Source organism: Onthophagus taurus, chromosome 10 (genome assembly GCF_036711975.1).
Source record: "Onthophagus taurus isolate NC chromosome 10, IU_Otau_3.0, whole genome shotgun sequence".
Lineage (NCBI taxonomy): Eukaryota > Metazoa > Arthropoda > Insecta > Coleoptera > Scarabaeidae > Onthophagus > Onthophagus taurus.
The window spans coordinates 8,887,608-8,911,446 of NC_091975.1; the positions used below are offsets into that span (position 1 = coordinate 8,887,608).

At 31.2% G+C, this 23,839-nt stretch overlaps 3 protein-coding genes across 6 annotated transcripts in view; 1 reads left to right on the plus strand and 2 right to left on the minus strand.

The window, feature by feature from the left end:
- Positions 1 to 9,602, minus strand: part of LOC111428884 (NHS actin remodeling regulator GUK-holder) — a 63,004-nt gene extending 53,402 nt beyond the window's left edge. For 2 of the 4 annotated variants that reach the window (XM_071199497.1, XM_071199496.1), the window contains exon 1: positions 6,384 to 6,887. In XM_071199497.1, the coding sequence (XP_071055598.1) occupies positions 6,384 to 6,675 (292 nt within the window). In that variant the 5' untranslated portion in view covers positions 6,676 to 6,887. Of the gene's footprint in view, positions 1 to 6,383; positions 6,888 to 8,798; positions 8,975 to 9,163 lie in introns of those variants that run through there. The other 2 variants (XM_071199498.1, XM_071199500.1) reach the window with 2 other exon arrangements.
- Positions 9,603 to 10,259: 657 nt separating this feature from the next.
- betaCO (coatomer subunit beta) lies at positions 10,260 to 13,495 on the plus strand. The gene is made up of 3 exons (XM_023064597.2): positions 10,260 to 10,364; positions 10,477 to 13,282; positions 13,341 to 13,495. Exons 2-3 carry the CDS (start codon positions 10,493 to 10,495, stop codon positions 13,404 to 13,406), a joined length of 2,856 nt encoding a protein of 951 aa, XP_022920365.1. The 5' UTR covers positions 10,260 to 10,364; positions 10,477 to 10,492; the 3' UTR covers positions 13,407 to 13,495.
- Positions 13,496 to 19,104: 5,609 nt separating this feature from the next.
- On the minus strand, positions 19,105 to 20,666 carry LOC111428888 (probable cytochrome P450 6a20). The gene has a single exon (XM_023064606.2). It carries the CDS (start codon positions 20,642 to 20,644, stop codon positions 19,169 to 19,171), a length of 1,476 nt encoding a protein of 491 aa, XP_022920374.2. The 5' UTR covers positions 20,645 to 20,666; the 3' UTR covers positions 19,105 to 19,168.
- Positions 20,667 to 23,839: the final 3,173 nt, after the last annotated feature.

Genomic DNA, 23,839 nt, shown 5'->3' on the forward strand with positions numbered 1-23,839 from the left:
CAAATGATTTGGCGAAAAGCAAAAACAGATCTTCAAACGAAAAATTTAATTCCAATGATAAAGCATGTCGTACAATGGAGTGAGAAATTTACACTTTATTGATAACATTATGGATGCTAAAACCTACCTTAAGATTTTGCAAGATAATTTATTGAGTAGTGCACGTAAAATGGGTCTAGAGGACAGCTTTATGTTCCAGAAAGACAACGACCCTAAGCATACAGCAAGGATCCTTAAGGAATGGTTTTTATATACAGGGCTTAAAACGCTTCCACACCCACCCCAAAGTCCAAACCTTAACCCAATTGAAAATTTGTGGCATATTGTAAACATTAATATTAGAAAACATCAAATACACAATCGAAATGATTTAAAAACACACCTGAAGTCAGAATGGAAGAAAATTTCCCAAGAAATAACAGCCAAATTGGTAATGTCCATGCCAAAACGATTACAATCCGTTATAAATGCTAACGGAATGCATACCAAGTATTAGATAGTTGGTTTAAGAGGCATCTGATTTAATTTGGTAATGTGTACAAATACTTTTGTGATGTCAAAAATTTCATTATCTTTAAAAATTCATAAACTGTTTATTTTTTTTTAAATGTTATTAAGAGTTCTGTTATTGTTTTCATTTGTGTAAATAAAATATAGTTTAAAATTTGACTTTGTTTACCTCCTTTGCAATTTCTATTGAAAATATTAGGTGTACAAATACTTAAGTGACCCACTGTATGTATGCTATATCATTTGAAACATATTTATGCTATATCATTTGAAACATATTTATGCTATATATTAGAACCATATCATTAGGAACATATTGCATCTGTTCACCAAAAATATTAGTTTATAACATTGCTAAAGCCATACATCTTTAAATTACCGTCATCGTGTAAATTCAAAAAACGAAAACTTGTACTATTACTAACTTGATGTGTACACGCAGGGTTTAAATAGAAGAGTTCGTAATGGGCCCCTCGGGCTCCCCGGACACTCGAGATGCTTGATAAGGCGTCTGTTAATAACCACCGGTGGTGTAACTACTGTGTGCTGTTGCGCTATTTCGTTCTGTTCGTCTTTTACCGAACAAAACTGATTAAATCTGGAGCGTCCGAGTGAAATTACAAACTGTTTAAATTGCTCCGCGCGTATTTCATTCCTATGCCCAACAATTATCAGATCTAAATTGCCCGTTGACTAATAGTCGATCCTATACTAGGATCTTATCCTGTATTTATGGCAACCACACAATTTGTCTACGTTCTCGACTATCTCTTATCAACGATTTTATCATGTTATCTATCAACCTTTTTTTATTTAGTATCTTTGAGGGACTATTTTTTTTATAACGACAAGATAAATCTGTTTACAGGTAGATATTATATTACCATTCAAAAAATATTTACGCTAAAATAAAATTGAATACGTGGTTATGCCATATTTGGAGGAGATTTCCAACGAGGTGAACCAACGGAACACGTAGCGAAACCATATGGCGTTTGAGATTCACAGTTTCACACCGGATTTTTATTATGCAATCTGACGAGGAATCCGAGCAACGAGTGCTCTATGAAATTTGATGTTTCCAAGGTTAAACCAAGCGACCGAAATCAAACTGACCTACATCTTTCTTATTTTTTCATCTCACACTTAAACACGTCACTTAATTCAACTCAACGAATCAAGTGTTTTGTTCGCAAATCGTATACTCCAAACAGACGGCCTTCGACACCGACCACTTTCTAATTACGCAATACAAAACCCACTATCCGAGAAGACGTCTTTTTCTCAACGTCTTCAACGTCTCGTTTCTTTCTGCCGTTTCAGTTCACGATCTCATCGCATTTACATATTTATCTTCTCGTTTTGCAAAATCCCTACTTCTTTGTCATATTGGAGTCACGTTTCGGTCATATAACTAAATTTAAGGGGACATTTCTTTCAAAAAGGGGAGATTGAGAACAGTTTTTATGGATATTATAATACACGTGATGTTTGAGGGTTCACGGAGGAAAAAATATTTAAAGTTAATTTATTTGACTTTATAATAATATTTAAGGAAATTAATTAAAATGCTGGAAAAATTACATTAAAAAATTGAAAATTCCAAAACACTCAAATTAGACGTTTTGAGTTCAAATGGGTTATAACTCAGAATGTAAAAATGATGGGATAAAATGTTATGGATAAAAAACATTGTAAATGACACAAAGAAATATAATCCATAAGAGATTTTATGTCATTGCTGATTATTACCAACTTAACAAATTTGAAATTCGAAACCACTCAAATTAGACGTTTTGATTAAAATGGGTTATGACTCAGAAAGTAAAAATGATGGGATAAAATGTTATGGACAAAAAACGTTGTAAATAACATAAACAAATATAATCCATAAGAGATTTTATGTCATTGCTGATTATTACCAACTTAACAGATTTGAAATTCGAAACCACTCAAATTAGACGTTTTGATTAAAATGGGTTATAACTCAGAAAGTAAAAATGATGGGATAAAATGTTATGGATAAAAAACGTTGTAAATAACATAAACAAATATAATCCATAAGAGATTTTATGTCATTGCTGATAATTACCAACTTAACGGATTTGAAATTCGAAAACACTCAAATTAGACGTTTTGAGTTAAAATAGCTTATAACTCAGAAAGTAAAAATGATGGGATAAAATGTTATGGACAAAAAACGTTGTAAATAACATAAACAAATATAATCCATAAGAGATTTTATGTCATTGCTGATCATTACCAACTTAACAGATTTGAAATTCGAAAACACTCAAATTAGACGTTTTGAGTTAAAATGGGTTATAACTCAGAAAGTAAAAATGATGGGATAAAATGTTATGGACAAAAAACGTTGTAAATAACATAAAGAAATATAATCCATAAGAGATTTTATGTCATTATTGATTATTACCAACTTAACAGATTTGAAATTCGAAAACACTCAAATTAGACGTTTTGAGTTAAAATAGGTTATAACTCAGAAAGTAAAAATGATGGGATAAAATGTTATGGACAAAAAACGTTGTAAATAACATAAACAAATATAATCCATAAGAGATTTTATGTCATTGCTGATTATTACCAACTTAACCGATTTGAAATTCGAAAACACTCAAATTAGACGTTTTGAGATAAAATGGATTATAACTCAGAAAGTAAAAATGAATGGAGAAATGTTATGGACAAAAAACGTTGCAAATAACATAAACAAATATAATCCATAAGAGATTTTATGTCATTGCTGATTATTACCAACTTAACGGATTTAAGATTAAAGAACACTCAAATTAGACGATTTGAGTTAAAATGGGTTATAACTCAGAAAGTAAAAAATGATGGGATAAAATGTTATGGACAAAAAACGTTGTAAATAACATAAAGAAATATAATCCATAAGAGATTTGACGTCATTGGTGATTATTACCAACTTAACAGATTTGAAATTCGAAAACACTCAAATTAGACGTTTTGAGTTAAAATAGCTTATAACTCAGAAAGTAAAAATGAATGGAGAAAATGTTATGGACAAAAAACGTTGTAAATAACACAAAGAAATATAATCCATAAGAGATTTTATGTCATTGCTGATCATTACCAACTTAACAGATTTGAAATTCGAAAACACTCAAATTAGACGTTTTGAGTTAAAATGGGTTATAACTCAGAAAGTAAAAATGATGGGAGAAAATGTTATGGGCAAAAAACGTTGTAAATAACATAAACAAATATAATCCATAAGAGATTTTATCTCATTGCTGATTATTACCAACTTAACGGATTTGAAATTCGAAAACACTCAAATTAGACGTTTTGAGTTAAAATGGGTTATAACTCAGAAAGTAAAAATGATGGGATAAAATGTTATGGACAAAAAACGTTACAAATAACATAAACAAACATAATCCATAAGAAATTTTATGTAATTGCTGATTATTACCAACTTAACAGATTTGAAATTCGAAAACACTCAAATTAGACGTTTTGAGTTAAAATGAGTTATAACTCAGAAAGTAAAAATGATGGGATAAAATGTTATGGAGAAAAAACGTTGCAACTAACATAAACAAACATAATCCATAAGAAATTTTATGACATTGCTGATTATTACCAACTTAACAGATTTGAAATTCGAAAACACTCAAATTAGACGTTTTGAGTTAAAATGGGTTATAACTCAGAAAGTAAAAATGATGGGATAAAATGTTATGGAGAAAAAACGTTGTAAATAACATAAACAAACATAATCCATAAGAGATTTTATGTCATTACTGATTATTACCAACTTAACAGATTTGAAATTCGAATACACTCAAATTAGACGTTTTGAGTATTAATATGGGTAATAACTCAGAAAGTAAAAATGATGGGATATAATATTATGGATAAGAAACATGGTAAATAACCCAAAAAAATATAATCCATAAGTGATTTTACTTCATTGTTGATTATTACCAACTTAACAGATTTGAAATTTAAAAACACTCAAATTAGACGATTTGAGTTAAAATGGGTTATAACTCAGAAAGTAAAAATGATGGGATAAAATGTTATGGATAAAAAACATTCTAAATAACCCAAAAATATATAACCCGCAAGAGATTTTATCTCATTATTGATTATTACCAACTTAACGGATTTAAGATTAAAAAACACTGAAATTAGACAATTTGAGTTAAAATTGATTATCTCAGAAAGTAAAAATGATGGGATTAAATGTTTTGGATAAAAAACATTCTAAATAACCCAAAAAATAGAATCCATAAAAGATTTTATCTCATTGCTGATTATTACCAACTCAATGGATTTAAAAACACTCAAATTAGACGTTTTGAGCATTAAAATGGGTTATAACTCGGCAAATAAAAATAATGGGATAAAATGTTATTGACAAAAAACGTTGTAAATAACATAAAAAGTGTCCATAAGTTATTTTTGTCTAATTGTAGTATATCGGCTTCTTAATGTCAGAATTTTTACAAGTTTGATGACCAAATTCGAGACCCGTACAACAACGAAAACGCCAAAGAATCGGCCAAGAACATCACTACTCGGATTTCAACTTGGCAAATTTTGTGTCAGGATTTCTTTAGGTCAAGATTCTTGGCTGAGTGGACTTTGTTTGGAAGAAGACTACAATTGGATGAATGGCTATGTTAACAAGCAAAATTGCCATACACGATCTTCAATAAGTGCATCCACAAAAAGTTATGGATATAGACAACAAATAATTCCTGCAGGATACTAAAATGGATGTTCTGCATGAGTAATTGTTAACTTTCTGGGAAGTGATGACATTGGGAACCAAAATCATTTGAGCCATTTAGACGTCTCTTATGGGGTTTTCTGGTGAATCCTAAGTCATCAGTTGCCCAAAATCGTTCATCTTATCCATGTCATAACCAGTTTCTTGATCTTCAACATGCTCATCTTCATTGTTGTAATCAAGTTTCTAAGTCTAAATGTGATCTTAATTGCTCTGGGATTTCCAATTCCAGATCAGGTTCGACTTTGAGAACTTACAAAGTGATACAACCTTTGCAAACACTACAAGTCGTCTCGAACTTTTTAATCGAATTTCATGAAGACTCAAATATTACGATTAAAAAAAGAATTATAGAAACCTTAATTATTTCAGGTAAATAATTTTTTGTGAAGCTTGAAGTTCGTTACGACGGTTACATTCCCTTAGGGGTTGTAGGTAGAAAGAAAATTCCAACCACATTATGTGACGCAAAAGGGACAGCTGATCGGAAGCACACAACGATGTCAGACACGGAACGTTGCACGGAAGGAAGTCGTTTCTCCCCCCATAACGATATTTTAAGCTCACGTCAGCTTGTTGGACTTCAACGAGCTTCCTCTTTTACCTTAAACATCATCATATTGTTAAAAAAAACTAAAAATCTTTTGTAAGGATGAAAAAATTTTCTGCGGTCATCAAACTTGTATGAATTAATCTAATTATCTTAGCGGATGTAACAGAGCGGAATGACCGGATGTAAAGAAAACGGTATATCTCGGGTGATCTACCATTTTGCAGAGAGTAAAGTGAGGTTCTTTGAACGGGCTGCATTCCCACAGGTAAGGCCCGAGTGACCTTGCCTCTAAATCTTGCGTCGGAGGGACGCGGGGTTTCGTCCAACCCAACGAACGGAGAAGAGCGGCTCTTTGGAGTCAAGGCTGCGTCTTCTCGATTCGTTCTTCGGGTTTGTTTACAGCGGATCGCGCAGTCTGGACCGATTTTTCTTCTCCTCGCACCTCCTTACTGACATTGGAATGCAATATAATTTTTTTTTTTATTAGAAAATTATCTTTATTTCAGAGATTATTATTAAGAGTTATCCACTTACGTACTGTAACCTTCTTTGGATCGAAAGTTGCTAATTTTTCTTCAATCAACCCCATTTTCTCTTTGAGCCGTTGCGATCTTCGAGCGATTTGTTGAAGATCACCGCCCAATTGTGCGAAAATATCTTCGGTGGCCAAAACCAAAGAGGCGAGTTGTCTAAGGGCATTACTAAGAGTGCTATTCGTAACAGCCTGAAGTTCACAATCCGAGACTCTTGGACGTCCATCATCCGTCCAAAGACTCGTACTCCTGGCGAGGTGTTTCGGTTCGACCACCCGCTGCACGAAGGGCATCTTGTCCACTTATTCTTCGTTATCACGAAGATGAAAACCTCGTCACCGCATGGAACTATACTTGATTTAAACGCGACAAAAATTTTCTTTCAATCTTTTCACATCTTAAAACTACGTAAATTAAAACGGTTATCGCGTGCGCATTTCTAAAACGGCAACAACCTTCCCTCCTTTGAAGGTACACGCTAACTGAAGGCCGGCAAAGTTTGTCCGCTTCAACCGGTGTAAAAAGTGTCCCGCGTTTGGAATGTTTAAATGTAAGCGCTTGCGCAGGTAAAGGGAAATCCCAAATTAACGTGTTATATTAGCTCCATCTATATTTCATATTGATAACTGTAGTACCTTTTTGGAATAGAAAACTGTAATCACGTTAAATTAATAAATAAAGATGATCGGGAATTATTTGTAACGTTAAATCTTCATCAAATTTGCTTTAAAATGCTATATCTCTATATACAAAATAGCGATATCTAGCAACATAATGTTTGGGTTCATTTTAATGTTTTTTTTTTGATAAAGAATACATCATAAAAGAACACCATGAAGTTGTCCATTTGTCTTTTATATGATAACTAACTTCAGATTTAAAATATCAACCTCAATCAAAATTATTTTTAGGCGCACGAATAAACTTCAATATTTTTAGTGCTAGGTCGTCCGTCTACAAAGAATCGAGTGTTCTAGCAGCGATTTTTAAATCTTTAATAGAAGAGACACAGAAAGATATCACTCAACAGAAGAATAGTTTCAGTAAATAGTCTTCAGCCAGTGGTATTGTAATCTCCAAGTACTTAGTAGTGTTTTGGCAGCAGTATATAGTCTTCTGGAAGCACTAAATAGTCTTTTCCAACAATATTTAGCTTTCTCTAAGTCTTTTCAACAATATTTTAGCATTCTGAAAGTAGTTAATAGTCTTTTAAAAACAGTATCTTGTCTTTCCAAGCAGATAATAGTTTCTCCCAGCAGTATTTACTCTTCTCCAAACAGATTGTAATCTTTTCCACCATTTTGGAAGCAGTAGGTACCTTTTTTAGAGGGCATATCTCTTCTTTCCAAGTAGTTATTAGTCTTTTCCAGCAGTATCTAACATTTTGGAAGCGGTAGGTAGCTTTTTGGAAAGCATATCTCTTTTCCAAACAATTATTAAAGTCTTTGAAAGCAATAAGTGGTCTTGGAAGCAGTATTCCGCCTGTCCAAATAGGTCAAAACCTTTAACAGCAGTGTTTAGCATTCTGGAAGCAATTGGTATTATTTTGAAAACAGTATCTAGTCTTTTCCAAGTAAGTTGTGGTCTTTTTCTGCAGTATCTAGCATTTTAGAAGCAGTTTTTAGTCTTTTACTAGCAGTATTTAATCTTCTGATAGCAATAATTAGTCTTTTGCCAACAGTATCTAGCATTCAGGAACCAATAAGTTAAAGAGAGGATAGGGCAACAGGTATTTTTGGTTTATATATGGTAAACAACGACATTTTAATCGTTGTGCGTCGAAAACCTAAGAAACAATCGTATTTCACCCGAAAATATGCGTTTTAACATGATGATTCTTCATGATACAGTATGAAAGAACACCATGAAGGTGTCGATTTGTTTATTAAATGATAACTAACTTCAGATGTAAAATGTCAACCTCAATTTTGAGCCTTTTGAAAACCTTTTAATTTGAGCCCAAACATAATACGTTTAATTCCAATAGTAGTCGAGATATAAGCAACTTCCGGTTTGAAATGTCAATGTCATTTTGACAAATTCTTAATTTTTATAAAATGTCTTAAAATTTATCACAAAAATACAATAAAAAAATGAAGAATTAAGGTTGGTATTAATATTTAAAAATTATGTTACTAATTTTTAAGGTTTTTTAACTTCCGGTCTACCGGAAGTAGGCTATAACTTCATTATTTTAAATGTAATGCTATAGTTTTTATTACACCGTTTAATTGTAAGTAGAAAAATAGGTTGACTTTGATAAAAGTTATTATTATAATTCTCTACAAATTATTTATAAACATTCCTCTAAGACACCCGGCTAAACCTAAAACTTTCTAGGACTAGTGTTAGTTCTAGTTTTAATTGTTATTTAACCCTAAATTCTTGTACATTTTAATTGATCTAATCCACTTACCTTGCTTATAATTTCATCCATTTATCCATTTTGAATTAAACACAACCTTTAAATCCAATTAATTATGTGTTGTTCATTAAAAAAAAACTTAAATTCAACATCAATTTTGACAAGCAACTGCATGACTGCAATGTTTGGATCTTAATCACCATGGTAACCGAGTCACGTTGGATAACCTTAAAATAATAAAATTTTATTTCGATTTTTTAATCAATTTTAACCTAATTTTTATTAATTTTAAAACAATTCGAATTCTTTACTATTATCTCGCATTCATAACAAATTCGTTAATTGTGGTTAATTTAAATCGATTCTAATTAAGAGAAATAAATTAAAAATATCTTTTTTTGATTTAATTCACTTACCTTGTTTATAATACCCGCGATAAACCAATTTTGAGTTAAATACAGCCTTTTAAACCAATTAAATAAGACTTTTTCCTTACAAAAAACTTATATTCAATTTCAACTTTGACAAGCACCTGCAATGTTTGGATCTTAATCACCATGGTAACCGAGAAACCATGGTAAAAATTGAACGCATGTGGCGCCATCTGTTGGGGAAATTTTGGAATTATTCAGCTAAGAACCGAACCACTAGAATTCAGGTTGGATTGGGTTTATATATAAAAGCTCCAACCACAGAATAACTGTTTGCAAAGTTTGGAGCCATTAAGGGTGGCTCCAATTAACGTTCCGACTGGTTGGGAATTCCTCAGATGCAATTACATTACATTTGAATATCACTGCATCATATGACATGTGAGATTGCATCTGACGAGCTTCCAACAACTTATAACGTTAGCTGAAAGAAAGCTATAATGTCAATTATAATCTAATTATTTAATCATACCATTATTACTTTCTTATACTCCTACCGAAAAAATACTTTAAAATGACGTTTTCATCTGTCATTCTGAACAAACTTCAACTTTATAATTTTAAAAGTTGAAGTTAGCGGCAAATTTAAAAATATAACACGAATTGGAATCTATACTTTTTAAATTAAAAGAATGATACTGGTAATAATTGTTATTGCTGTCTCTTATCATTCCTATTATTAATAATAAAATTGTTAGTTTAATTACATTGTTTCAGTATAGATGTTAATGCCATCTTACGGTGGGATTTCGACATACATAAAGATCCCTGGGGCTGTAATCGAGTCAACCTTAAAATAATATTATTTCGCATTTTTCTTTAATATCTTTATATTTTTGTGTATTGCTTTTTAAGTGAAATACACTGCATAAATAAAAACATAGAAATGTCAATTCTACCAATGACGTCACAGCTTTTGAATAACTTTATGTTTACTCAACGAACCTTGGATTACTTAATACTTTTTTATATGTATATTATTTAATTAGTTATGAATTATTTATTTAATCTATAATTAAAAAATTTAATATTTATTAATATATAAAAACTTTTAAAATAATTATATTGGCACCACTGCTTTTTGACATATAGCCACATCGGCTGTGTTATTTCTATGACACGTAGTAAAATCAGTGTTTTTCAAATTGATATCAAATAAAATAACTTAAATCAACTTCTAAGAAAGGTAATATTCATTTTAACCCCACTTAAATTAGTTATTATCTAAATAACTCGCTTATTAAAATAATTCGAGTTGACAACATAACCTCACTAATACCTTTTTGTATTTTGTGCAGTTAAACCGAAATCACAATGACTGCGGTAGAGCAGCCTTGCTACACGTTAATAAACGTGCCCACGGATACGGAGCCATACAATGAAATGCAATTAAAGCAAGATTTAGAGAAAGGCGATATTAAACAGAAGATCGAGGCGTTGAAGAAAACAATCAACATGATCTTAGCCGGCGAAAGACTACCAGGGGTTTTAATGACGATAATTCGTTTTGTTTTACCATTACAAGATCACACAATAAAGAAATTATTACTTATTTTTTGGGAGATAGTCCCCAAAACGACAGCAGATGGAAAATTATTACAAGAAATGATTTTAGTTTGCGACGCGTACCGTAAAGATTTACAACACCCAAACGAATTTTTACGCGGCTCCACTTTAAGATTTTTATGTAAATTAAAAGAACCCGAATTGTTAGAACCTTTAATGCCCGCAATTAGGGCTTGTTTAGAGCATAGACATTCTTACGTGAGGCGAAACGCGGTTTTAGCCATTTTCACAATTTACCGCAACTTTGAATTCTTAATTCCCGACGCTCCCGAATTAATCGCCAATTTTTTAGACGGCGAGCAAGATATGTCGTGTAAAAGAAACGCGTTTTTAATGTTGTTGCACGCGGACCAAGAACGCGCTTTGTCTTATTTAGCTTCTTGTTTAGACCAGGTTACATCATTCGGCGATATTTTACAATTAGTTATTGTTGAGTTGATTTACAAAGTTTGTCATGCTAATCCTTCTGAGAGGTCGCGATTTATTCGTTGTATTTATAACCTGTTGAATTCGAGTAGCCCCGCGGTTCGGTATGAAGCTGCTGGGACTTTGGTTACTTTATCGAATGCCCCAACGGCGATTCGAGCGGCGGCTAGTTGTTATATTGAGTTGATTGTTAAAGAGAGTGATAATAACGTGAAATTGATCGTTTTGGATCGGTTGATTGCTTTGAAAGAGCACCCGGTGCATGAGAAAGTCTTGCAAGAATTGGTTATGGATATTTTGCGCGTTTTAAGCAGCCCCGATTTGGAGGTTAGGAAAAAAACGCTCGCTTTGGCGCTCGATTTGGTTTCTTCGCGGAATATTGAGGAGATGGTTTTGGTTTTAAAGAAGGAGGTCGCAAAAACTCACGATGTTGAGCACGAAGATACCGGAAAATATCGGCAATTACTCGTTAAAACACTACATTCTTGCAGCATTAAATTTCCGGATGTTGCAAGTTCCGTAATTCCGGTTTTAATGGAGTTTTTATCCGATACAAACGAATTAGCCGCAACTGACGTTTTGTTATTTGTGCGAGAAGCCGTTCAAAAATTTGATCACCTCCAACCGCTAATTATTGAGAAATTATTGGAGACATTCCCTGATATAAAATCGGTTAAGGTGCATAGGGCCGCGCTTTGGATTTTGGGGGAGTACGCGGTGAACGTTTCGGATATTGAGGCAGTCCTAAAACAGATTAATCAAACCTTAGGGGAAGGGGTTTTACTCGAAATCGAACAAAAATTATTAGCGGGAGAAAACACCGACGAAAATCCCGTTCAAAACACCCCTCAAACAACCACTTTAGTTACATCCGACGGAACTTACGCAACCCAATCAGTCTTTAACACCACCCCCAACCAAAAAAAAGAAAAACGCCCCCCTTTAAGGCAATACATGATGGACGGCGAATTTTTCATCGGCGCCTCTTTAGGTACAACACTAACAAAGCTCGCGCTTCGATACGGCGAAAAAGTCACCAAATCAAAACGGAATTTATTCGACGCAGAAGTAATGTTAATCATCTCAAGCATCGTTCATTTAGGAAAATCGGGCTTACCCACCAAATCGATCACCAACGACGACGCAGATCACCTTTTATTTTGTATTAAAGTCCTCTCCGAACGCACCCCGATGATTATCGAGATATTTAACGTAAATTGTAGGCGAGCATTAAACGATATGTTAGTCGCGAACGAACTCGAAGAAGCCAACATACAAAAAATGAAAGAAAAACCGAGTTGCAAAATCCAAGCGGACGATCCAATCATGTTCATGCAACTCCAAGCCGATAAATCCGGCGAAATGGGGGAGAACGTATTTGAAACTGCTTTATCTCAAGCTGTAATTGGGGGCCGAACCGGAAGTGGTGAAACGACCCAAATTAATAAGCTAAATAACGTCACTCAATTAACCGGGTTTTCTGATCCGGTTTACGCCGAAGCTTACGTCAACGTTAACCAATACGACATCGTTTTAGACGTACTAATAGTAAATCAAACGAGCGACACCTTACAAAATTGTACGTTAGAAATCGCAACTTTGGGTGATTTAAAATTAGTTGAAAAACCACAACCCGTGGTGTTAGCACCGAACGATTTCTGCAACATCAAAGCGAACATAAAAGTTGCATCAACAGAAAACGGAATTATTTTTGGGAATATTGTTTATGATGTTACCGGGGCCGCTTCAGATCGGAACGTGGTTGTTTTGAACGATATTCACGTCGATATTATGGATTATATCGTACCGGCGAGTTGTAACGATATCGAGTTTAGAAGGATGTGGGCCGAATTTGAATGGGAAAATAAAGTTACCGTTAACACGACTTTAACGGAACTTGCGGATTATCTTAAACACCTTTTGAAGTGGACGAATATGAAATGTTTGACGCCGGAAAAGGCGTTATCTGGGGAATGCGGTTTTATGGCTGCTAATATGTATGCTAAATCGATTTTTGGGGAGGATGCTTTGGCGAATTTGTGTATTGAGAAAAGTTTTAATAAGCCTGAAGCGCCCGTTACTGGACATGTTAGAGTTAGAGCGAAAAGTCAAGTAAGTTTTGAATAAAAGAATTTTTAAAAGAATTTAATAATTTTTTTTTTGGTTTTAGGGGATGGCTTTGAGTCTTGGGGATAAAATTAATTCCTCGCAAAAGGGACAAATTAAAGCTATTTAAATAAGAAAAAATGTATTAAGGTGTAATATGTCTTGTAAGGTTATTAAAAATATCTATGAGTTTAATAAAAAAATAGTTTCTTAAGTTTATTTTATCTTTTATTTTCTTTTTACTTAGAACTCAAAGAACTGGTTATAAAGCAGACTACTTTCTTAACAATTCTGCATTCATAACCTCTTTCTTTGAGGAATGGTTAAGAATAGTTAGTACAATGTTAAGAGATATATTGAATTAGAGCTGGAAATGCATTTCTTTTCTGATATAAGTGTCCTACAATCTATAAATCAGCCAAAATTAAATATTCTTGAATGTATATAAAATGTATGGCTCAGTTTCAATACAAGGCTGGGTGTTTGGCATCCAAGCTAATGCCTCATCCGCAAGCGACCTCCGCTATATATGGAAATATCGTTCATTTTATGACCTAGAAATTAATCAAAATCCATCTTATCTCAAAATTGATCAGCCTCTTTGGTGGTCTATGACTCCCTTGCACTTATTATGGGTTACCTAAAACGCACTGCTTGTGTAGATTTCTGTTGGACGATGTAATCCAAAGCATGGAACACTTTCTGAGGGGAACATACCAACATCTCTTGTGGAAATAAAAGCTTTGCTGTTGGGTTGGGTGAGATTTCTTGCTTTTCTATGGCTTAATCTACCGATTATCAAAACGTCGATTATTATTTACGCATCTGAGAGCAATGTTGTTAAGAATTAAATTTGCTACAACTTTCGTTTCAAAAGTTTTTTTGTCCGTTTCTCATTATCAACTCAACAAATTGATAAAATTTTGTTATTTTTGCATTTTCTCGATATCTACGGATCTGAGAGCAAAAGTGCAAGAGAGCAATATTGTTAAGAATAAAATTTGCCACAATTTCTGTTGTAACAGCTTTTTTATAACATGTTCCAATTCCTGAGTGTCACTATTGACAACTAGTAAAACAACGTAATTCATGAAATTCTCGTATTTTTCTTGATATCTATGCATCTGAGAGCAAAAGTGCAAGAGAGCAATATTGTTAAGAATAAAATTTGCCACAACTTATGTTCTAAAAGTTTTTTTATAACATACTCCGATTCCCGAGTGTCACTATTGATCACTAGTAAAACAACGAAATTCATCAAATTTTCATATTTTCGTATTTTTCTTGATATCTATGCATCTGAGAGCAAAAGTGCAAGAGAGCAATATTGTTAAGAATAAAATTTGCCACAACTTATGTTCTAAAAGTTTTTTTATAACATGCTCCGATTCCTGTATGTCACTATTGACTAGTAAAACAACGAAATTCATAAAATTTTCATATTTTTCTTGATATCTATGCATCTGAGAGCAAAAGTGCAAGAGAGCAATATTGTTAAGAATAAAATTTACCACAACTTATGTTCTAAAAATTTTTTTATAACATGCTCTGATTCCCGAGTGTCACTATTGACCACTAGTAAAACAACGAAATTCATGATATTTTCGTATTTTTCTTGATATCTATGCATCTGAGAGCAAAAGTGTAAAAGAGCAATATTGTTAAGAATAAAATTTGCTACAGTTTTTGTTCTAAAAGTTTTTTTATAACATGCTCCGATTCCTGTATGTCACTATTGACTAGTAAAACAACGAAATTCATAAAATTTTCATATTTTTCTTGATATCTATGCATCTGAGAGCAAAAGTGCAAGAGAGCAATATTGTTAAGAATAAAATTTACCACAACTTATGTTCTAAAAGTTTTTTTATAACATGCTCTGATTCCTGCATGTCACTATTGACCACTAGTAAAACAACGAAATTCATGATATTTTCGTATTTTTCTTGATATCTATGCATCTGAGAACAAAAGTGTAAAAGAGCAATATTGTTAAGAATAAAATTTGCTACAGTTTTTGTTCTAAAAGTTTTTTTATAACATGCTCCGATTCCTGTATGTCACTATTGACTAGTAAAACAACGAAATTCATAAAATTTTCATATTTTTCTTGATATCTATGCATCTGAGAGCAAAAGTGCAAGAGAGCAATATTGTTAAGAATAAAATTTACCACAACTTATGTTCTAAAAATTTTTTTATAACATGCTCTGATTCCCGAGTGTCACTATTGACCACTAGTAAAACAACGAAATTCATGATATTTTCGTATTTTTCTTGATATCTATGCATCTGAGAGCAAAAGTGTAAAAGAGCAATATTGTTAAGAATAAAATTTGCTACAGTTTTTGTTCTAAAAGTTTTTTTATAACATGCTCCGATTCCTGTATGTCACTATTGACTAGTAAAACAACGAAATTCATAAAATTTTCATATTTTTCTTGATATCTATGCATCTGAGAGCAAAAGTGCAAGAGAGCAATATTGTTAAGAATAAAATTTACCACAACTTATGTTCTAAAAGTTTTTTTATAACATGCTCTGATTCCTGCATGTCACTATTGACCACTAGTAAAACAACGAAATTCATGATATTTTCGTATTTTTCTTGATATCTATGCATCTGAGAACAAAAGTGTAAAAGAGCAATATTGTTAAGAATAAAATTTGCTACAGTTTTTGTTCTAAAAGTTTTTTTATAACATGCTCCGATTCCTGTATGTCACTATTGACTAGTAAAACAACGAAATTCATAAAATTTTCATATTTTTCTTGATATCTATGCATCTGAGAGCAAAAGTGCAAGAGAGCAATATTGTTAAGAATAAAATTTACCACAACTTATGTTCTAAAAATTTTTTTATAACATGCTCTGATTCCTGCATGTCACTATTGACTAGTAAAACAACGAAATTCATAAAATTTTCATATTTTTCATGATATGTATGCATCTGAGAGCAAAAGTGTAAGAGAGCGATATTGTTAGGAATAAAATTTGCCACAGCTTTTGTTCTAAAAGTTTTTTTATAACATACTCCGATTCCCGAGTGTCACTATTGACCACTAGTAAAACAACGAAATTCATGATATTTTCGTATTTTTTTTGATATCTATGCATCTGAGAGCAAAAGTGTAAAAGAGCAATATTGTTAAGAATAAAATTTGCTACAGTTTTTGTTCTAAAAGTTTTTTTATAACATGCTCCGATTCTTGCATGTCACTATTGACTAGTAAAACAACGAAATTCATAAAATTTTCATATTTTTCTTGATATGCATGCATCTGAGAGCAAAAGTGTAAGAGAGCGATATTGTTAAGAATAAAATTTGCCACAACTTTTGTTCTAAAAGTTTTTTTATAACATGCTGCGATTTCCGAGCGTCACTATTGATCACTAGTAAAACAACGAAATTCATTAAATTTTCATATTTTCGTATTTTTCTTGATATCTATGCATCTGAGAGCAAAAGTGCAAGAGAGCAATATTGTTAAGAATAAAATTTGCCACAACTTATGTTCTAAAAGTTTTTTTATAACATGCTCCGATTCCTGCATGTCACTATTGACTAGTAAAACAACGAAATTCATGATATTTTCGTATTTTTCTTGATATCTATGCATCTGAGAGCAAAAGTGCAAGAGAGCAATATTGTTAAGAATAAAATTTACCACAACTTATGTTCTAAAAGTTCTTTTATAACATGCTCTGATTCCTGCATGTCACTATTGACTAGTAAAACAACGAAATTCATAAAATTTTCATATTTTTCTTGATATGTATGCATCTGAGAGCAAAAGTGTAAGAGAGCGATATTGTTAAAAATAAAATTTGCCACAGCTTTTGTTCTAAAAGTTTTTTTATAACATGCTCCGATTCCTGCATGTCACTATTGACTAGTAAAACAAAGAAATTCATAAAATTTTCATATTTTCGTATTTTTCTTGATATGTATGCATCTGAGAGCAAAAATGCAAGAGAGCAATATTGTTAAGAATAAAATTTGCCACAACTTATGTTCTAAAAGTTGTTTTATAACATGCTCCGATTCCTGCATGTCACTATTGACTAGTAAAACAACGAAATTCATCAAATTTTCATATTTTTCTTGATATCTATGCATCTGAGAGAAAAAGTGCAAGAGAGCAATATTGTTAAGAATAAAATTTGCCACAGCTTTTGTTCTAAAAGTTTTTTTATAACATGCTTCGATTCCTGAGTGTCACTATTGACCACGAGTAAAACAAAGAAATTCATCAAATTTTCATATTTTCGTATTTTTCTTGATATTTATGCATCTAAGAGCAAAAATGCAACAGAGCAATATTGTTAAGAATAAAATTTGCCACAACTTATGTTCTAAAAGTTTTTTTATAACATGCTCCGATTCCTGCATGTCACTATTGACTAGTAAAACAACGAAATTCATAAAATTTTCATATTTTTCATTATATGTATGCATCTGAGAGCAAAAGTGTAAGAGAGCGATATTGTTAGGAATAAAATTTGCCACAGCTTTTGTTCTAAAAGTTTTTTTATAACATGCTTCGATTCCTGAGTGGCACTATTGACCACGAGTAAAACAAAGAAATTCATCAAATTTTCATATTTTCGTATTTTTCTTGATATTTATGCATCTAAGAGCAAAAATACAAGAGAGCAATATTGTTAAAAATAAAATTTGCCACAGCTTTTGTTCTAAAAGTTTTTTTATAACATGCTGCGATTCCCGAGTGTCACTATTGATCACTAGTAAAACAACGAAATTCATCAAATTTTCATATTTTCGTATGTTTCTTGATATTTATGCATCTAAGAGCAAAAATACAAGAGAGCAATATTGTTAAAAATAAAATTTGCCACAGCTTTTGTTCTAAAAGTTTTTTTATAACATGCTGCGATTCCCGAGTGTCACTATTGATCACTAGTAAAACAACGAAATTCATCAAATTTTCATATTTTCGTATTTTTCTTGATATTTATGCATCTAAGAGCAAAAATACAAGAGAGCAATATTGTTAAAAATAAAATTTGCCACAGCTTTTGTTCTAAAAGTTTTTTTATAACATGCTGCGATTCCCGAGTGTCACTATTGATCACTAGTAAAACAACGAAATTCATCAAATTTTCATATTTTCGTATTTTTCTTGATATCTATGCATCTGAGAGCAAAAGTGTAAGAGAACAATATTGTTAAGAATACAATTTGCCACAACTTCTGTTCTAAAAGTTTTTTTATAACATGCTCCGATTCCTGCATGTCACTATTGACTAGTAAAACAACGAAATTCACCAAATTTTCATATTTTCGTATTTTTCTCGATATCTACGCATCTGAGAGCAAAAGTGCAAGAAAGCAATATTGTTAACAATCAAATTTGCCACAACTTTTGTTCTAAAAGTTTTTTTATAACATGCTTCGATTCCCGAGTGTTACATTGACAACCAATAAAACAACTAAATTCATAAAATTTTCATATTTTCGTATTTTTCTCGATATCTACGCATCTGAGAGCAAAAGTGCAAGAAAGCAATATTGTTAAGAATACAATTTGCCATAACTTTTATTCTAAAAGTTTTTTTATAACATGCTCCGATTCCTGCATGTCACTATTGACTAGTAAAACAACGAAATTCATCAAATTTTCATATTTTTCTTGATATCTATGCATCTGAGAGCAAAAATGCAAGAGAGGAATATTATTAAGAATAAAATTTGCTACAACTTTCGTTCTAAAAGTTTTTTTGACATTTGGCCTGCATAGATTCTAAATTTTAGACAACTTTAAACAAACCTTTTTTATTTACTTTTTCAATCATTAAATACAAATTCAAATTTCTAAAACATTTTTATTTCACTTTACAAACATAAAAATAATAAAAAAAAGTTGTAATTAAATTTTTTCCGTTGTAAGAAGAATAGTTCCTTTTCCAGCTAAAGTAGCGGCTTTGTTATCAAATTCAATCGGATATTTAACAGAATGATGCGGAAATATTTTATAATTTCCAAGAAGAATACATAATCCCACTTTAGTTTGCATCAATCCAAATCTAAGTCCAATACAATTCCTTGGACCTTCTCCAAACGGTAAATAAGTGTAAGGAAGAATTTTCGATTTATTTTCCTCCGAAAATCTTTCGGGGTTAAATAAGTCAGGGTTAGGAAAGTATTCTTCATCTCGGTGAAGCCCTAAAATGCTAATAAAAATTTTCGTCCCCTTCTCTAAAATGTGGTTATTATCAAGTTTATAATCTTCGACGCAAAGTCTTTTGAAAGTGTGAAGTGTAGGATATTTTCGAATAGTCTCATTAACAACTTGGTCTAAATATTTCATTTCGTGGATTCCTTCATATGTAAGCGAGCCATTTTTTTGAATGGACTCAATAATTTCTTTGCGAAGTCTATCTTGAATGTCTTGGTGATGCGCTAATTCATACAAAGCAAAAGTCATCACAGTTGATGATGTCTCAAATCCAGCTATGAAAAAAACGAAAGCTTGTGCAGCTAATTGTTCGATTGTAGAGGTTGAATTTTCTTCTTTTTCTGTGTCGATTAGAATTTGGAGGAAATCATTTCGAGTTACATTTTTTGTTAAGCGATAATTAACGACGTCTCGTATGACACCGATGAAGAAATCGACGACGTCTTTTTCGACGAAATGTATTCGCAGGAATTTTACTAAAAACGGTGAAATCATCGTTAAGATTCTTCTAATTTGGAATTTAAAACTGGGAGTTAAAGCTTTGCGGCCATATTTGCGAAATTGGGCTTTGGGGTTTTTAAAACTATCGCATTCAACGCCGAAAGCACAAGAACCGATTACGTCGGTTGTAAAGCAAGCCATAATTTCTTTGATATCCAACGGTTTTTGTTGTTTATGACAACTATGAAGAAATTCCTCTAATTGTTTACCACAATCCAATACGGTGTGAAACATCATTTTCATTTTTCCCGATGAAAAAGTCGGGGTTGATTTAATCCGGCATTCTTTCCATTTCTTTCCTTCGAAATTAAATAAATTCGCTTGGAGTGGTTCCTTTTTTTCGTCAAAACTCGATCCTCTGCTGTGGAAGTATTGAAAATCTTTGCATAAAATGTTTTTGATTATCTCAGGATCGATTGGTAGAAAAATCGGGGTTGTTCCAGCGTATAAACCGCCATATTTAGCACCTTCTTCTTTTAATTCTTTATAGAGCGATGTAAATTTTAAAACAAAACCTTTTCCAAAAAAAGCACTCCCCAAATTTCCAAACGGAAAACTTGGCTCAACGGTTGTAATCCCTTTTTTATCCCAATATTGAAAAGAATTTTTGTAATAAACATAAATTAACGTTATTAATATAAAGAGTGTTATTACCAAGACTTCCATTTCTAAAAATGAAATGAGAACTGTTTTGAAGTCATTCTTGGTTACGTTTATCAACGAGGAATTCTTTTAGGTCAAAGAGTAGATAAAGGAAATTGTTTTGGTTTGAAATCTTTTTATTAAACGATATTTTTTTATGGTTGAAGTTATTTTTAACACCTAAGATCTAGTTTTGTATGAACGAAACGATCCTAGCACACAAAAATACACGACGAATTTCGTGCTGGATCGGATTTTTCGGACTTGGAGAATGGAGGGGCGCCGGACGAGGTAAGAATATCCTCCTGGTGGGTTTTGTAACATTTGGAAGCCACCCAAATTTGGCAGGTTTTAGAACTAATACGAAAAACGTCAATGACACTTAAAAAAAGAAATCGAGATAACAACAAAATAAGAAATTGTAATATATAATTATATAATTCTAATAATTAATCTAATTATATATATAAAAAAAGTGTATCTTTATTCCTATAAATCTCTGAGATACGATTTTTTTAAATCAACTCTGCGTTTATTGAGGTTAAGTTGATAAAAATGCAATTTAAAAAATCATATCTCAAGAACGAATTTAGATATCAAGATGATTAAAACACCATTTTATAGTAAATTTAATCCAAATTTAACACACCAAAAATTATTCTTTTAGTCCTATAAATCTCTGAGATACGATTTTTTTAAATCAACTCTGCGATTATTGAGGTTAAGTTGATAAAAATGCAAGTTAAAAAATCATATCTCAAGAACGAATTGAGATATCAAGATGAATTAAATTCTATTTTAAAGCAAATTTAATCCATATTCAACATACCAAAAATGATATCTCTATTCCTATAAATCTCTGAGATACGATTTTTTTAAATCAACTCTGCGTTTATTGAGGTTAAGTTTATAAAAATCAACTTAAAAAAATCATATCTCAAGAACGAATTTAGATATCAAGATGATTTAAACACCATTTTATAGTAAATTTAATCCAGATTTAACACACCAAAAATTATTCTTTTATTTCTATAAATCTCTGAGATACGATTTTTTTAAATCATATCTGCGTTTATTGAGGTTTAGTTTATAAAAACCAACTTAAAAAAATCATATCTCAAGAACGAATTTAGATATCAAGATGATTTAAATTCTATTTTAAAGCAAATTTAATCCAGATTCAACATACCAAAAATGATATCTTTATTCGCATAAATCTCTGAGATACAATTTTTTTAATTCAACTCTGCAATCACTGAGGTTAAGTTTATAAAAATCAACTTAAAAAAATCATATCTCAAGAACGAACTTGGATATCAAGATGATTTAAACACCATTTTATAGTAAATTTAATCCAAATTTAACACCAAAAATTATTCCTCCATTCCCATAAATCTCTGAGATACGATTTTTTTAAATCAACTCTGCGTTTATTGAGGTTAAGTTTATAAACATGCAACTTAAAACGTCATATCTCAAGAACGAATTGAGATATCAAGATGATTTAAATTCTATTTTAAAGCAAATTTAATCTATATTTAACATACCAAAAATGATATCTTTATTCCTATAAATCTCTGAGATACAATTTTTTTAAATCAACTCTGCGTTAATTGAGGTTAAGTTTATAAAAATGCAATTTAAAAAATCATATCTCAAGAACGAATTGAGATATCGAGATGATTTAAATTCTATTTTAAAGCAAATTTAATCTATATTCAACATACCAAAAATGATATCTTTATTCCTATAAATCTCTGAGATATGATTTTTTTAAATCAACTCTACGTTTATTGAGGTTAAGTTTATAAAAATCAACTTAAAAAAATCATATCTCAAGAACGAATTTAGATATCAAGATGATTTAAATTCTATTTTAAAGCAAATTTAATCCATATTCAACATACCAAAAATGATATCTTTATTCGCATAAATCTCTGAGATACAATTTTTTTAATTCAACTCTGCGGTTATTGAGGTTAAGCTGATAAATATAGAACTTAAAAAAATCATATCTCAAGAACGAATTGAGATATTAAGATGATTTATACACCATTTGATAGTAAATTTAATCCAGATTTAACACACCAAAAATTATTCTTTTATTCCTATAAATCTCTGAGATACGATTTTTTTAAATCAACTCTTCGTTTATTGAGGTTAAGTTTATAAAAATCAACTTAAAAAAATCATATCTCAAGAACGAATTAAGATATCAAGATGATTTAAATTCTATTTTAAAGCAAATTTAATCCAGATTCAACATACCAAAAATGATATCTTTATTCCTATAAATCTCTGAGATACAATTTTTTTAATTCAACTCTGCAATCACTGAGGTTAAGTTTATAAAAATCAACTTAAAAAAATCATATCTCAAGAACGAACTTGGATATCAAGATGATTTAAACACCATTTTATAGTAAATTTAATCCAAATTTAACACCAAAAATTATTCCTCCATTCCCATAAATCTCTGAGATACGATTTTTTTAAATCAACTCTGCGTTTATTGAGGTTAAGTTTATAAACATGCAACTTAAAACGTCATATCTCAAGAACGAATTGAGATATCAAGATGATTTAAATTCTATTTTAAAGCAAATTTAATCTATATTTAACATACCAAAAATGATATCTTTATTCCTATAAATCTCTGAGATATGATTTTTTTAAATCAACTCTACGTTTATTGAGGTTAAGTTTATAAAAATCAACTTAAAAAAATCATATCTCAAGAACGAATTTAGATATCAAGATGATTTAAACACCATTTTATAGTAAATTTAATCCAAATTTAACACCAAAAATTATTCCTCCATTCCCATAAATCTCTGAGATACGATTTTTTTAAATCAACTCTGCGTTTATTGAGGTTAAGTTTATAAACATGCAACTTAAAACGTCATATCTCAAGAACGAATTGAGATATCAAGATGATTTAAATTCTATTTTAAAGCAAATTTAATCTATATTTAACATACCAAAAATGATATCTTTATTCCTATAAATCTCTGAGATATGATTTTTTTAAATCAACTCTACGTTTATTGAGGTTAAGTTTATAAAAATCAACTTAAAAAAATCATATCTCAAGAACGAATTTAGATATCAAGATGATTTAAACACCATTTTATAGTAAATTTAATCCAAATTTAACACCAAAAATTATTCCTCCATTCCCATAAATCTCTGAGATACGATTTTTTTAAATCAACT

What these genes read in the sequence shown, in the direction of transcription:
- betaCO (XM_023064597.2), top strand. Translation starts at nt 10,493, where the DNA reads ATGACTGCGGTAGAGCAGCCTTGCTACACGTTAATAAACGTGCCCACG. An exon ending in GAGTTAGAGCGAAAAGTCAA is followed by an intron (nt 13,283 to 13,340) that starts GTAAGTTTTGAA and finishes TTTTGGTTTTAG; the next exon opens with GGGATGGCTTTGAGTCTTGG.
- LOC111428888 (XM_023064606.2), bottom strand. Translation starts at nt 20,644, where the DNA reads ATGGAAGTCTTGGTAATAACACTCTTTATATTAATAACGTTAATTTAT.